Source organism: Leptodactylus fuscus, chromosome 1, assembly GCF_031893055.1.
Source record: "Leptodactylus fuscus isolate aLepFus1 chromosome 1, aLepFus1.hap2, whole genome shotgun sequence".
NCBI classification, from domain to species: domain Eukaryota; kingdom Metazoa; phylum Chordata; class Amphibia; order Anura; family Leptodactylidae; genus Leptodactylus; species Leptodactylus fuscus.
The window spans coordinates 108155079-108169748 of NC_134265.1; the positions used below are offsets into that span (position 1 = coordinate 108155079).

Sequence of the window (14670 nt, forward strand, 5' to 3'; positions counted from 1 at the left end):
GATGCTATCGGTCAGTACTCAATTCCCACTGTTATGCAAACCACTAAAAAACAAATGAATATCCCAGACAATAATATCTGCATTTATAGATAACAAAGATAGCAGAAGTACATAATGTAACATGTTTTAAGGAAAAGAAGAGGAAGGAAAACATTATACCTTCTGCATTAAGCAACTTCCTGTCCTTGTAGAGATCTGTCAGGAACAGACTGTTCACCAAGGTAGACTTCCCTAGGCCGGATTCACCTGAAAGACACAAGATATAAGAGGGGTTTACTAAAACAGTTTTCACCAATATGCAGTAAATTCATATTTTAATAAGTAGATACAGATATCTGAACTTCACTTGTAGTTAGACCAACATATAATGCAAATACGTGTTAGGCCGGGTTCACACGGAGTATTGTGGCTCATCATTTGGTACGTACACGCCGCGGGATCTTTTGCGGGCCGTATACGCTCCCATTGTTTTCAATGGGAGCCGGTACCGTACACGCGGCGCTATTTTGCGGCGCACTTTATTAAAGCAACATGGGGTTAATATAGCAGCAAGCACAAAAAAAAGAAACATAGTAACATTAGTCCTCATGTTCAATGCTGATTGGTGTAGTATATCTTGATTATGTAAAAGAAAAGCATAAACAGTTCCACATATAGTCAGCTACTCCCGGTCTTGCGCTATGTTTCTAGGGAGCTGTCTTCTGATAGCAAGCCAAGCATGTGTCTTCTTGCACCCATCCTGGATGCAGCCGCCATCTTGTCATATAGCCTCACAGCATATTTCTTTAAGCAGCATATATACATCTCATCAAAGATTATAATGTGTTTGTAGTATGACAGCAAATAAAAGGAATACATGGATTTTGTAACCTTGTTAAATTTACTTGTAAAAATTTTAAAAGTCACAAATGACAATATCGGAATTGTTACATTACAATCACTTACAGATTTCTGTAATGTACTTTATAGGAAAAAATCAGATTTACTATGCGAGCCATAATGGTGACTTTAATGTAAGACCACATGTTGCAAATAGGAATATATAAAGGGTTACATGAATAGGGCTTTTGTAGTGGACGCTAGTTTTGGGCAGCAATATAAGACAGATCAACTCACCAGCCACCATAAGAGTGAAGTCAAATCCCTTCTTCACAGATTTCCGATGCACCTGATTGGGTAATGTTGCAAACCCAACATATTGCTTTTCTTGATCCTAAGTAAAGAAGACAGTTATAATGATAAGCCCAGAAAAGTGGAAGACCAGGCTACCTCCAGATGCCTATTACTGTCCACCAACTAATAATTGAGCAATTTTTATAGCATTCAACAATTTGGAAGTAATGTATTAATGAGATAACATATGACTGGCAAAGCTACATTCACCCAATTCTTGTGATGTTGCTAGAGAAAAATGCATTTTGAACTTCAAATGTGGAGATGGCCAGATTTCACAGTCTTCTAAGAATTTCTAAGACAATTTTCTGGTCATTAGCCAAACAAAGCAATGTTATCCTCTTGGGCTATGCAGAGTGATGAGATAAACTCGCAACTTGCTCCAAGAGTTAACACACCCCAAATATGAAAAAAGGCACATCAAAGGCAAGAACCTACTTAGTTGTGTAACAAGGATATACAGTCCTATGAAAAAGTTTGGGCACCCCTATTAATCTTAATCATTTTTAGTTCTAAATATTTTGGTGTTTGCAGCAGCCATTTCAGTTTGATATATCTAATAACTGATGGACACAGTAATATTTCAGGATTGAAATGAGGTTTATTGTACTAACAGAAAATGTGCAATATGCATTAAACCAAAATTTGACTGGTGCAAAAGTATGGGCACCCTTATCATTTTATTGATTTGAATACTCCTAACTACTTTTTACTGACTTACTGAAGCACAAAATTGGTTTTGTAACCTCACTGAGCTTTGAATTTCATAGCCAGGTGTATCCAATCATGAGAAAAGGTATTTAAGGTGGCCAATTGCAAGTTGTTCTCCTATTTGAATCTCCTCTGAAGAGTGGCATCATGGGCTACTCAAAACAACTCTCAAATGATCTGAAAACAAAGATTGTCCAACATAGTTGTTCAGGGGAAGGATACAAAAAGTTGTCTCAGAGATTTAACCTGTCAGTTTCCACTGTGAGGAACATAGTAAGGAAATGGAAGACCACAGGGACAGTTCTTGTTAAGTCCAGAGGTGGCAGGCCAAGAAAAATATCAGAAAGGCAGAGAAGAAGAATGGTGAGAACAGTCAAGGACAATCCACAGACCACCTCCAAAGAGCTGCAGCATCATCTTGCTGCAGATGGTGTCACTGTGCATCGGTCAAAAATACAGCGCACTTTGCACAAGGAGAAGCTGTATGGGAGAGTGATGAGAAAGAAGCCGTTTCTGCAAGCACACCACAAACAGAGTCGCCTGAGGTATGCAGAAGCACATTTGGACAAGCCAGCTTCATTTTGGAAGAAGTTCCTGTGGACTGATGAAACAAAGATTGAGTTGTTTGGTCATACAAAAAGGCATTATGCATGGCGTCCAAAAAAAACAGCATTACAAGAAAAACACATGCTACCCACTGTAAAATTTGGTGGAGGTTCCATCATGCTTTGGGGCTGTGTGGCCAATGCCGGCACCGGGAATCTTGTTAAAGTTGAGGGTCGCATGGATTCCACTCAGTATCAGCAGATTCTTCAGAATAATGTTCAAGAATCAGTGACGAAGTTGAAGTTACCCCGGGGATGGATATTTCAGCAAGACAATGATCCAAAACACCGCTCCAAATCAACTCAGGAATTCATGCAGAGGAACAATTACAATGTTCTGGAATGGCCATCCCAGTCCCCAGACCTGAATATCATTGAACATCTGTGGGATGATCTGAAGCGGGCTGTCCATGGTCGGCCACCATCAAACTTAACTGAACTTGAATTGTTTTGTAAAGAGGAATGGTCCAAAATACCTTCATCCAGGATCCAGGAACTGATTAAAAGCTACAGGAGGCGACTAGAAGCTGTTATCTTTACAAAAGGAGGATCTACTAAATATTAATGTCACTTTTCTGTTGAGGTGCCCATACTTTTGCACCAGTCAAATTTTGGTTTAATGCATATTGCACATTTTCTGTTAGTACAATAAACCTCATTTCAATCCTGAAATATTACTGTGTCCATCAGTTATTAGATATATCAAACTGAAATGGCTGTTGCAAACACCAAAATATTTAGAACAAAAAATGATTAAGATTAATAGGGGGGCCCAAACTTTTTCATAGGACTGTACTAATCAATATTACAATACTAATCCAAGGCCTTCATAGCACTTTTTTATTCTTGATCCAGACCCTTGATATCCGTTAGATTTATCTCTAGTTTCTCTATACACTCCTGCTTGCAACTTCAGCTGGCAATGCGAGACAAAGTTTTTAGTTGGGTGTTCCATAGTATTAAATATAATAAGAACAAAGGGTGGTAGACAGTGTTTTTTTTTTTTAGATACATCCACATTAAAGGGGTATTCCCATCTCAATGATCCTATCTATACAGGAAGCTTATGTAAATTGAAGCCTTTTCCTAAATATATTGCTTTAGAAATTCTGCTTTGTTTGCTTGTTATGTTAATTTATTTCTCCCATTGTTTACACTTCGTTACCATAACCACTGACCTATAAGACAAGTGATGTCACCCACTCACTGCAGTGCAATCTGTTCAGATAATTGAGTTATCTGATAAATCCAAGTCAGTTATCTCTCCATGTAAACACACAGATAATACTTTGTTTGTTCTGTACAAGACTCTACATATTATCTGACCTGCAGAATGGTTCTGTGTTCAGCAAGATGGAGGAGAGAAATACAGGAAGTGAGAAGCACTGCACACAGCCTGGCTGAAAGGCTGACATGGGAATACCCCTTTAAGGCTGGGGCATCATGTTTGCAGATTTTGTTGTAGTTTTTTGAGCCAAAGACAAGAATGCATGCAAAAGGAATGGGAAATATATAGGAAGTCCTTATACCTTCTGCTCAGTACACTCCTGGCTTTGGCTAAAAAAAAAAAAAAAAACGCAGCAAAATCTGCTACAAAAAAGCTTCTTCAGCTAGTCTGAAGAACACCTTGAAGACCCTGGATCGTGAAATTCAGTAGTAGGCCCTCCACTCGCTGTGTGTCACTTATAACACTGATGCTATCTGGCAGAAGAGCCTTTTGGCCCATATGGATATAACTGTTACCTCTGCAACTGCTATAGATATGTTACAGTATCAAAGGAGTAGCATAAATCAGTTTACATCCACAGTGTAGAAGAAGCCCTGTTAAAGACTTATAGCAGTATAGCAGGACAATGACATCTTGTCAATCACACCACACTTTACTAAAGTCATCATGGTCGCATATTTTGTAATTTATGATGTCTTCCTATAGAATACCAATAGACAGACACTGCAGTATATAATGGCTTAGCTTTACATGCTACACTGTATACAATATATAAGTACTGTATATAATAGCATAGCTTGTTTACTATTGTAGAATAATATTTCTTTCACTATTTATTCATAGAATTAGTAAAGAATAAGTGAAATCAAATGTTTTCCTTTCCTTTCAGCTCTTAGAACGTTCTGTCATCTGTATATAAGGGGCGCCTATGTGAACTATATGACAGTATATAAGCTCCTGGACCAAAGTGTTCCCATTCATTTCCTTCCTCGTGCAGGCTTCTGTCTCTTCATCTGCCAGCTGCTGTACTTGTTCACATTCTTGGTGCGCCTCTCTCACTTCAGTTATTTTATAGTCCCCTTGTCACTTTGTTGCTCCGCCATCCCCTTCATACACACACTTCTTCCTGTGTACAGTACATTACTTCGGCTGTCTATCTAGTTATTTATTAGCAAATGTATCCAGACCTGGTAGAGCTGTGTAAATAAAACCTGTCTGGGTGCAGGCACTAAAACTATGGAACAAAGAGCAACATTGTACGCTGAAGTGAAAGTGCGGCACACGGAGAGTTAACTTTCGTACATACAAAAGCATGTAGACATATGTATTGACACACATAATAAGTATTAAATTAAGGATCAATGCTCTTATTTCCTGTCGCCCACTGCCCTGTCAGTTGCACCCCTTAAGTTACCTTTAGTTTCATGGGGTAAGTTCTCTGTGTCAGGGTTCTGGGAGACAGCAATCTCTCGGCTAAAAGTTCCTGAATTATGATGGCATCCATACCCACGAGCAACAGCCGCTAGCACAGAGTTACCTCGCCAAGTATACACACACCCATCCACCCCTCCCACCACTGACCACAACCATATGTATATGTATGTGTGTAAGCTACAGCATGTGTGCCTGCCCTCCCCAGCCTCTGCTCTGGAATTTCCTGTAACTTCCCATTGGAAAGAAGATTAACAGCAGAGAAGGCGGATAATGGGAGAGACAGAAGAGGAAAGAGGCCATTAACCCCACCGAACCTGGCCTCAGCACTAAATGAGTTAACTTTCACAGCCAGCAGGCCATTATTATTCTAGGGCATTACACATCTATGAGAGGTCTTTAGAGACTGTTGCCATCATATTTTAGATGTTGTGTTTTTTGGGTAGGATAGGTCTGTTCTGTCTCTAGGAGAAATCTTTTTACTAAACTAAAATTACTTCCATGGAGAATATACTGTGACAATTCTTACAGCACAAATATTCAACAAAACAACTTTTTAGGCACAGTATATTGTGCCCCAAAAACATGACTCTTAAGTGTCTTGGAGTCCTGGAATTGTCTACATCAGTCCAGATAGAAGACATAGATCACTGTTTCACAGATTTCTCTTGGGGACCCCCCGAAAATAAATCTAATCCACATAAAAAAGCGGTTACCTTAAGAAACCCGTGGACCCCATAGACTATAATGGGGTCCGTATGGTTTCCGTACGAAAAATGCGGAGAGAAAAGTGCTGCTTGCTGCATTTTTTATGTGGAGAGGGAAATAGAATGGCCCAAAAAACAGATGTGAACCAAGCCTAACATAGGAAGCAGAGACTGATGCAGAAAGATAGTTGCATACAGAGATCTAACTAGCTTGGTATATTACAGAGCACATAAGACATTTAGACATCTTCTTTCATGCACTCTGGATTATGACTTATAAAAATTATGTAAAATGCAGACCAAATCTGCACTGTAAAATTAAGATTTTTGGTTCAGGCTTTCATCTAAGAAATGTGTTGTCCAATTTGCTTCCAAGATAAAGTCCCAACAACAATTTATTGTAGGTTCCAAAATGTGGTTGGAAGGCTATACAGCCTAAACATAGACAATGATATTCTACCCAAATCTTTTCATATTTCTCTAAGCAAAAATATTCTATTCTATGCAAGGATTCATACAAGTAGCATTTAGGGAAGTGTATCAGTTTTTCCCTTACACATTCCCTTACTTTGGCTAAAAGTGTTGCGGTGTAACTCCTGTCGTACATGATGCAGAACAAAGAATAGGAGACTGCCCAGGGAACCAACTCACCAATGGTTAAAAAAAGCACAAATTAGTTAGGAAAAAATATTGTGGCATTCCTAACTAAGGGGGAGTTCACACAGAGTAAAGTACTGTGTGATGTGGCACGTATACGCCGTGAGACTTTGCGGGCCGTATACGCTCCCATTGATTTCAATGGGAGCCGGGATCGTATACGCGGCGCTATTTTGTGGCCATGATTTTGCGGCCGCAAAATAGTGCCCGCAAAGTCTCACACAGCGTATACGTGCCACATCACGCGGCACTTTACTCCGTGTGAACTCCCCCTAAGGAGGACTACACTAGTGAGAAGTGTTCATTGTTACAGGAGGCCTGGCCTGGTTTGCAATGTCCTGACTCTCTGGTCCTCATCTAGTAAGAGCACTGACGCTGCACCAGGGACCCAAGATGGCGTCAGAATGTAGGCGGCGCACACAACCTAGTGTGGTGCCTGGAGCACACACTAACTTATTGACATAAAGGGAGAGGAGAACACAGTGCTGCGAAGGCACTGTCCTGGCAAGAAGTATAATTATATTATTTGGGGTCTATGTTACTTTGGAGTCTGATATGCAGTCTTTAATAATTTGGGGTCTGTATTAATTTGAGCTCTGATTTGGGATCTGTAAAATTTTGCGGTTTGTATTCAATTGATGTTGGATATGAAGTCTGATCTGGGGACTGTATATCAGATCTGATTTGCAGCCTTTATTGATTTTGGGGTATGGAGTCTGTGTTAATTTGGGGGTCCGGTGGTTATATAATAATATTGTGGTCTAGTTTGTGGTTTGTATTAAGTTTGGGTTCTGTATTTACTTTGTGGTATTATCTAGAGTCTATATTAATTTTAGGGTCTGACTAGTGGTCTGTATATATTTATTTCGGGGTCTGCTTTAGGTACTTTATGTTAATCTGGGTGTGTATATTAGTTTGGGTCCGTATTCATTTTGTGGTCCCTTATCAGGTCTATATGAAAGAGGTTGTCCAGTCATGTTACTTTACTTATTATTAAAAAATAAAAACACCCATCATTGTAATATTTTGTGTGTTCCTATTTTCCTTCAGATTCAGAACCTTTATGTGTAATACTAAATGTACATTATCATGAGAGTGAGATGTAATTGGAACTGATATACATAATAAACCTGTTTCAGTAACACATTGAAGGAGTGCAAGATTCTTTTCTACATATTATTGGCTTGGGACCCTGTGCATCCAAATTTACAGTAGTGCCACTGAAAGGCTTTCTTTTACTGCACCCCTATAGTTACACCCCTGGCTAAAGATGTCTCTGTAAACTTTGCAGTCTTTAGGAGAAATTGCCATGATGGACTGGGCTGAATTGTGAAGTCGTCTAATCATAAAAGATGTCACCTGTACGTCACTGGATTAAACACTTACATGTTCTGGCCATGTCTGTGTCCAATGCCTTTACATTTCTTTTACTGGTATTAGAAAGTAAGGCTCTTCTAAAACACAGTTAGGGGTAGGAGGGCACAATTTGCTCAAACTGCCCAGGGAACTAAAATAACTTATTCTGCCGCTGATTTTTTTCTTATAAACATACTACAAATAGTCAGATTCCTAAAATGTAAAAGCTGCACAGTATACACTCATAAGTCAGCTGCTTTTCCCACAGAAAATAGTAATTTCTAAATATATACAATGATTTCTTGGTAAGAGCTTCAGCGGTCACAAAAGCAGAGCCTAAACAATCTATAGTTCATGAGAAATGTTTATCTGGGGCTCACTCACCATTTAGGCTCTGCCAAGAGCTCATAGAATTAGGGGAGCTCACCACCAGTAAGGAAATGGCTGTACATAGTTTAATGGCTGCTCTATAGATTTTTAGGCATCTTCTAGTGCAAGTAGAGTCTTATTAAGTGATGTCCAACCACTATAAGGGACCTTGGTGAAATTACTAGACCAAAAAGAACCCTGGCAACCTTCAACTATCCCGAACTCTGTGTTACTGTCAAAATGTGTCACCAGTTCCCACCTGCTTTCTTATAATGACTACAGTACCGTGACAATGCGCGATAACAATCTCTATATATGTTGGCCCTGTATATATGAATAAGATAACAATAGTAGTAGGGACTGGTAATAGCGGAGAACAGATACCGAGAAAAATAATCATCGGTGACTGCATTCCCTAGTGCCATCCTCAAAACATAGGCAGCATTTACAGCAAGTTAATGTAGAGATGACAGGTTTGTCTCTTATCTCTATTCATAGAAAAGACAAAGACTACTCTATAACCCTAGAAAAAACAATGTTATCATGTGATCAGTTATTTGGTAATGTCATAAGTGCTTACACTAATTACCGTATTTGGTTGTACCGTGTAAAGCCATGCTTCAATATTAGCATATGCTTTTTGTGTTTTGTTATTTCATTCCAGCTATTACTTTGCAGCAATGCAACCATCATACTATAGAGGGCAGCACTGTTACATGATGTGAATAGTGTGGTATCTTTCTATCTATGCAAAAAACAGAGAATGCACAACCTAAAGCCAGCTGTGGCAATGCCATTGGACATCTCTGGCTCCTCCATTTTCAGGACTCCTCTCTGCTCAGTACTTTAGAGAGAAAGAGAATTTTGCATGGATGTGGTTCTCATCATTGTAGTTAATGGAGATGTAAACTTATCCAACTTATTATATATTCATGCAATATACTACCAGGTTGTCTCACACAGGAATACCCATATACACTTGGGAGAAATGCAGTGTAAGGCTGAGACCCACATTGTGTAAACGCAGCTTTTTTTGTTGCAGATTTTGTTGCAATTTTTTTGAGCCAAAGCCAATAATGGCTACAAAAGTAATGGTACATACATAGGATGTTCTTATACTTCTCCCTTCTGCTCAATCCACTCCTGCTTTGCCCCTAAAAACCGCAAAAAAATCTGCAACAAAAAAAAAAGCTGTGTTTCCACGTCGGCAGGGCCCATTCACACAGAGTAAAAGCGCGTGTATTTTGGCAAAGTACATGTGTAAAAAATACAAGTGTAAAAATAAGACTCCTATTGACTTCAATGACATTTTACACGTGTATTTTGATGTGTATTTGGACGTGTATTTTGACTTGGTTTTCTTTACACGTGTAAAAAAATGTCATTGAAGTCAATGGGAGTCTTATTTTTACACGTGTATTTTGCCAAAATACACGCGTGTTTACTCCGTGTGAACGGGCCCTTTAATGTGTTCCTTGAACCACAAAACATTGTGCACCCTTGTGTGTATTATTGTATGTACAATAAACAGCTATACAGATGAGTGGAGTGTTTTAACATTTTCTTCCTTGCTTTCCTGAATAAATGAAGACAATACAATACTGCCCTGACAGTCATGTTTTATAGTAATTAGGTGCAACATGAGAAAAGGGACATGGTCTAAAGTAAGGGGAGTATAAAGAAATCGAGGTCTCCCACTCTGGTTGTGGTCATAGACTTAGCTGGCTGATACATATATCAAAAATATAACTCTTTTTTATTTTTTTACTAGAGCTACATATATCACACAATTATGGATTTTTCCATATGTGACATGGCACCCGAGTCAAGCTGAGTTTTTTATACGAATTTTGACACACCAAGAAGAAAAGGTTAGCCATCACTGGTATAGGGAAAATGGGCCTTAGGTCTCATGTATATGGCTGCCTTACACCCTTATACTGTACAAAGCTGAACATGGTGGTGCATGTAGCTTATCTGTGCCTCCATATGTATCCCATTTTTTTATATCTTTCTATGTAAATACAAACAAATCCAACAGAAATTTTTTTTACAAAATTGCAAAAATATGTTGTATTGTTGAGACATTCCTTCCTAAAGGCACTGAATCTAGGGGAGAATGCCTGCACCCAACTGTGAACCATACACGGGACACAAGCAGTGTCTGTAACCCTATATGATGTGTGCTACTGTAACGTCTACTATACAGCAGTGTCTCAGACACAACCCAGCTTCAAAACACCCAGAAACACTAGCTACAATCCCCTATTCCTATTCCACATCTTCTGCACCACTAGACACCAGTTTGAAGAGACATTAGAGCCTTTGTATGTAATCTTAAAGATCTTTGTTGTATTCCCAGGATGGTTATGACATAAAAATCACATGGATTGCATCAATTCTACTCTCTAATTCATAAGACAGCTCAAATAATATTGCCTAAAGTCTCGGCATTTTGAAAGCTGTCCATTCATTCTTTCTTGACCTACAAGCAAATACACTGTATGAAACCTGTATAGAAACAAAGAGTACTCACTATAAATTATCACAGTATAAGGATACATGCACATGATCTGGATTATATGTGGATTTTAATGTGAAAAACTCACCCTATAATAAATTAATACATTAGTATTATGGTCAATGAGATATTCTAGTTCTTGTGCACCCAATATTTATTATTTATTTTCCCAGCACAAACGAAAAAAAAAAATGGCTTCAAAATCTTCACTAAAATCTGCATGTACATGTTTGGAAATCCATGCTAGTTGGCACAACTCTTCCATGCGGATTACTCTGTATAGAATTCAGTGAAGATTTTCCACATATAAATCCTGATCATGTGCATGTACCCTATGAGAAAGTGCAATATATGGTTCAGTAGTAACAGAAAATAAATAACCTGGAATAAAAAGTATTAGGTAAAAATAAAAGGAAGGATAGAAAAGTAGTGGAAGGTACATATCACCATAGGAAGGTAAGGAAGACTCACACTCTAAGGCAAGAGGAAAATCTAGGGTGAAGTGGGGTGAACACTAAGGTGTTGCTCAGTTGCGACTACGGAAGATAGTTGTGAACATGCTAGGTGAGAGATGGTTGTATGCTGAAGCCATTCACGGTGCAGCATTACAACCTCAGGGAAAAGAAAAGAAAACTGTGCAGGGAGGAAACAGGTGCTCAGTCAAAGGTGAAGGTCAAAATAATGACCTAGAGTCAAGGAGCAGGTGGACATGGGTCTTCTTACCGTGGCAAGGGTCTGAGGGCGGCCCTCATGAGAACCCAATGTCAAACCACTTCCGAAGCCATCAAACCCTGCTGTCTGCAAGAGATTAAAGAACATGACTTTCATAGACTGTTTGGTAAAAATCAATGAAGGAGGGCACGGTATGACATCCACCGCCACTCACTGCTTGCACTAAACCTAGCATAGATATAAGACTAAGCAGGACTGGTCAACCATATCATACATATAATGTTTGGCTGATGTTTGTTCAGCATATGTCAGGAGACTCGACATGTTGAATTTCAATATGCTTGATCATTTGTTTTTAAGTAAGATAAGTCGCCGCTGGATGTGTCTTGGCAAAACTGAGCATGCATGTGTATGGGGCGATAAGGTTTGGACAAGCTACTTATGGTGTATGGCCCCTTTCTGACAATGAGTTTTGCAGCAGTTTATCTATGAGCAGTAGATAAGTTAGGGCCTAGGGTTTTGTCTAGCATGTTTATCTAAGGCTAAGCAGTAAGCTCAAGACAATTGTCTTCAGGGCTGTACACAGTATACTCACTCACATCAGTACCTGAAGGGGCCACAATCTATTTATCTATTACACAATAACCAAGTTCATGGAAATACAGACAACCTAGGAAGCTGAGATGACACAGATACCGAGTAGGAAATACGCAAGTATAGGAGAATACACAAACGCCATGTAGATGGTTAGATTTCATCCAGGATACCAGTACTGTAGGGCAGCAGTGATCATGATGGATAGCTAGGCTGCACTAAAATTATTTATCATGAAATAAAATGACACTTTCACCCATTGTATGATCCACTCATATAGTAATGAGACGTGTCAGAGAATATAAAGAGAATATGATATGACAAGAAAAGCCACCCTACCCTCAAGCAGAGTGACACACCTTATGTCAAGGTTGGTGGCAGCTCCTAAAACCTGTGGGGTAAGAGTAGCTCTGGCAAGGAACCAGAAGTCAATTATATCTTCTAGGCAGGAAGGTACAGGTTACAGGAAGCCCTAGGAGCATCGGCCATATGCAATGTACTGCAACGCATCGAAGCCAGTCTACTGTAAATACATTCCAAAATGTCCTCACTATCTTTATCATCCTCACTATTAGTATCCCACGCATACACAGAGTACAAGACGGGCCACAAATGATATAAGTAGGACGAATGCCTGACATTGTAACACTGGAGCATTATAGAGCTAGGACTGTGGGTGACAGGCACTGCATATGACAAGAGCAGCTGCAGTAACAGGCACAGAAACAAGACACAAAGCTTCCTTACAGTACAGCCAGGTGCTCGGAGTGTCCCCACTCCTAATGTGAGGATGCCGCTGCTAAAAAAGGAAGTCATTCATGCAGACAGCCCTTGTGTGACCCATTGGTTGTTGATAAAGAAAATATCTCAATGGAACATTATCATTCTCACCTGCTGCTACAGGAAATATAGACCAAGAAGATGTCCATATCACAGAGCAGTTCTCCATTCTGGCCCATAGACAGGGGACCCACTCTATGATGTCCTAAACACTGGGGCCAGTTCTTTCAGGGGACAACCCCTATACATTTTATTGGTTTACATTCATTTTGTTCCAGTACATCTAAAGTGAAACAGGAAGCACTTTGTAAGAGTGTAGTCTGATCGTACGATCCATCCATCCCAACATCCAGAGGACAGAAAGTGGGACAAAATCTGCACACCACAGGAAATTCATGTACGATAAATTCTGCCTCTAACCTGCCCCCTATGACACAGACCAACCCTACACAGTACTATACTGCCCCCATAGAGTACAACACTCTGTATGTAATCCCATACATTATCCTGTCCCCTTGTGGCCCCTACACATTATATTCACTCCCAGTGGCCTACGCACAGCATAATGTTCCCTCTGTGGCCCCCACACAATATAATGTACCCCAACTGGCCCCTACACAGTATCATGGTTCAATTGGTGCCTCTACAATGTCTAATTGTCTCCTTTGTGGTTCTGACAAAGTATTTTATCCCTTTGTGGCCCCATAGTAAAATTGAAAAAAAAAGTAACAGCCACCTCTCTACATTCCCCTGAAGTCCACTCCGGCCTCTGCAGCGGCTTGGCTTTTACACGTGTAAAAAATGTCATTGAAGTCAATGGGAGTGTTATTTTTACACGTGTATTCTATACACGTGTATTATGCTAAAATGCACTCGCGTTAACCCCGTGTACACGGGCCCTAAAAATGACGACTTCCTCTACCTTGGTCTATTTTACAGATCACGAACGGCCATTAAAATCTATAGGTCTGTGAAAAGACGGATAGCATACAGATGTTACCAGTGTTCTGCCTGTTTTTCACAGCTCAAAATCACAACTTTTTTCTAAAAATGATTGATCCATTTTCCCTGGCATGAAATACGGAAACCATTGACACAACATACCCATAAAATCAAAAGTCCAGGTGCTGTCAGTGGAAAACACTGACAGTTCATGTTTGTGAAAAATGTATGTGTGACTAAGGCTATACTAATATGTGAGGTACCATACTACCTTGGGGTTCATGCGAGATACATGATGGGGTTACTTACTAGTAGGCCCGTTGCACACCACTGTGTGCAGCCACTGGCCGTGATTGAACAGCATGGCCGTTGCCAATTGAAGGCTCCCAGGCTTGTCATCAGTATGGTTATATTACATGCTGCCTAAAGTCAATGAATTTTACTATACACTTCAGTACATTAGTATTGCAGTGTAAAGTAAAAAGCAATCGGACCCCCTTGTTTTGATTTTTTTTCCAATTGCACCTCATTCTAAATTATTTCCAGTTTCCCAGTACATTGCACAGGATATTGAATGGAGCCATTACAAAGTACAATTTGTGTCGCAAACAATAAGTCATCATGTGACTCTGAACTGAAAAATGAAAAAAATTATGGCTCTTGGAATGTGGAGAGGAAAAAACAGAAATTGGCTTGGTTCTAAGAGTCCATTCAAACGTATTGTATTGAAGGTATTGAAATGACTAATGTTTAATGTCTAATGTTGAATGAATATTAAACCATTTGCTCCACCAAAATATTGAAACAGCATAGAAAAGCCGATGTATCATGTGACCGTAGTCCATGGGATGCAGATGAAGTTGAAGGAAGGACGTATCACCCATGACAGTGGGACAACACCCTGGATTCAGGACTGTGTTGCTG

General features: G+C 39.6%; 1 protein-coding gene across 5 annotated transcripts in view; it reads right to left on the minus strand.

Moving 5' to 3' along the window:
* The window catches only part of SEPTIN5 (septin 5), a 72588-nt gene that overhangs the window by 20729 nt on the left and 37189 nt on the right, over positions 1 to 14670 (minus strand). For 2 of the 5 annotated variants that reach the window (XM_075275812.1, XM_075275818.1), the window contains exons 3-5: positions 11482 to 11556; positions 1117 to 1213; positions 160 to 246 (exon numbers count right to left, since the gene is read on the minus strand). In XM_075275812.1, the coding sequence (XP_075131913.1) occupies positions 160 to 246; positions 1117 to 1213; positions 11482 to 11556 (259 nt within the window). Of the gene's footprint in view, positions 1 to 159; positions 247 to 1116; positions 1214 to 5131; positions 5272 to 11481; positions 11557 to 14670 lie in introns of those variants that run through there. The other 3 variants (XM_075275830.1, XM_075275826.1, XM_075275837.1) reach the window with 2 other exon arrangements.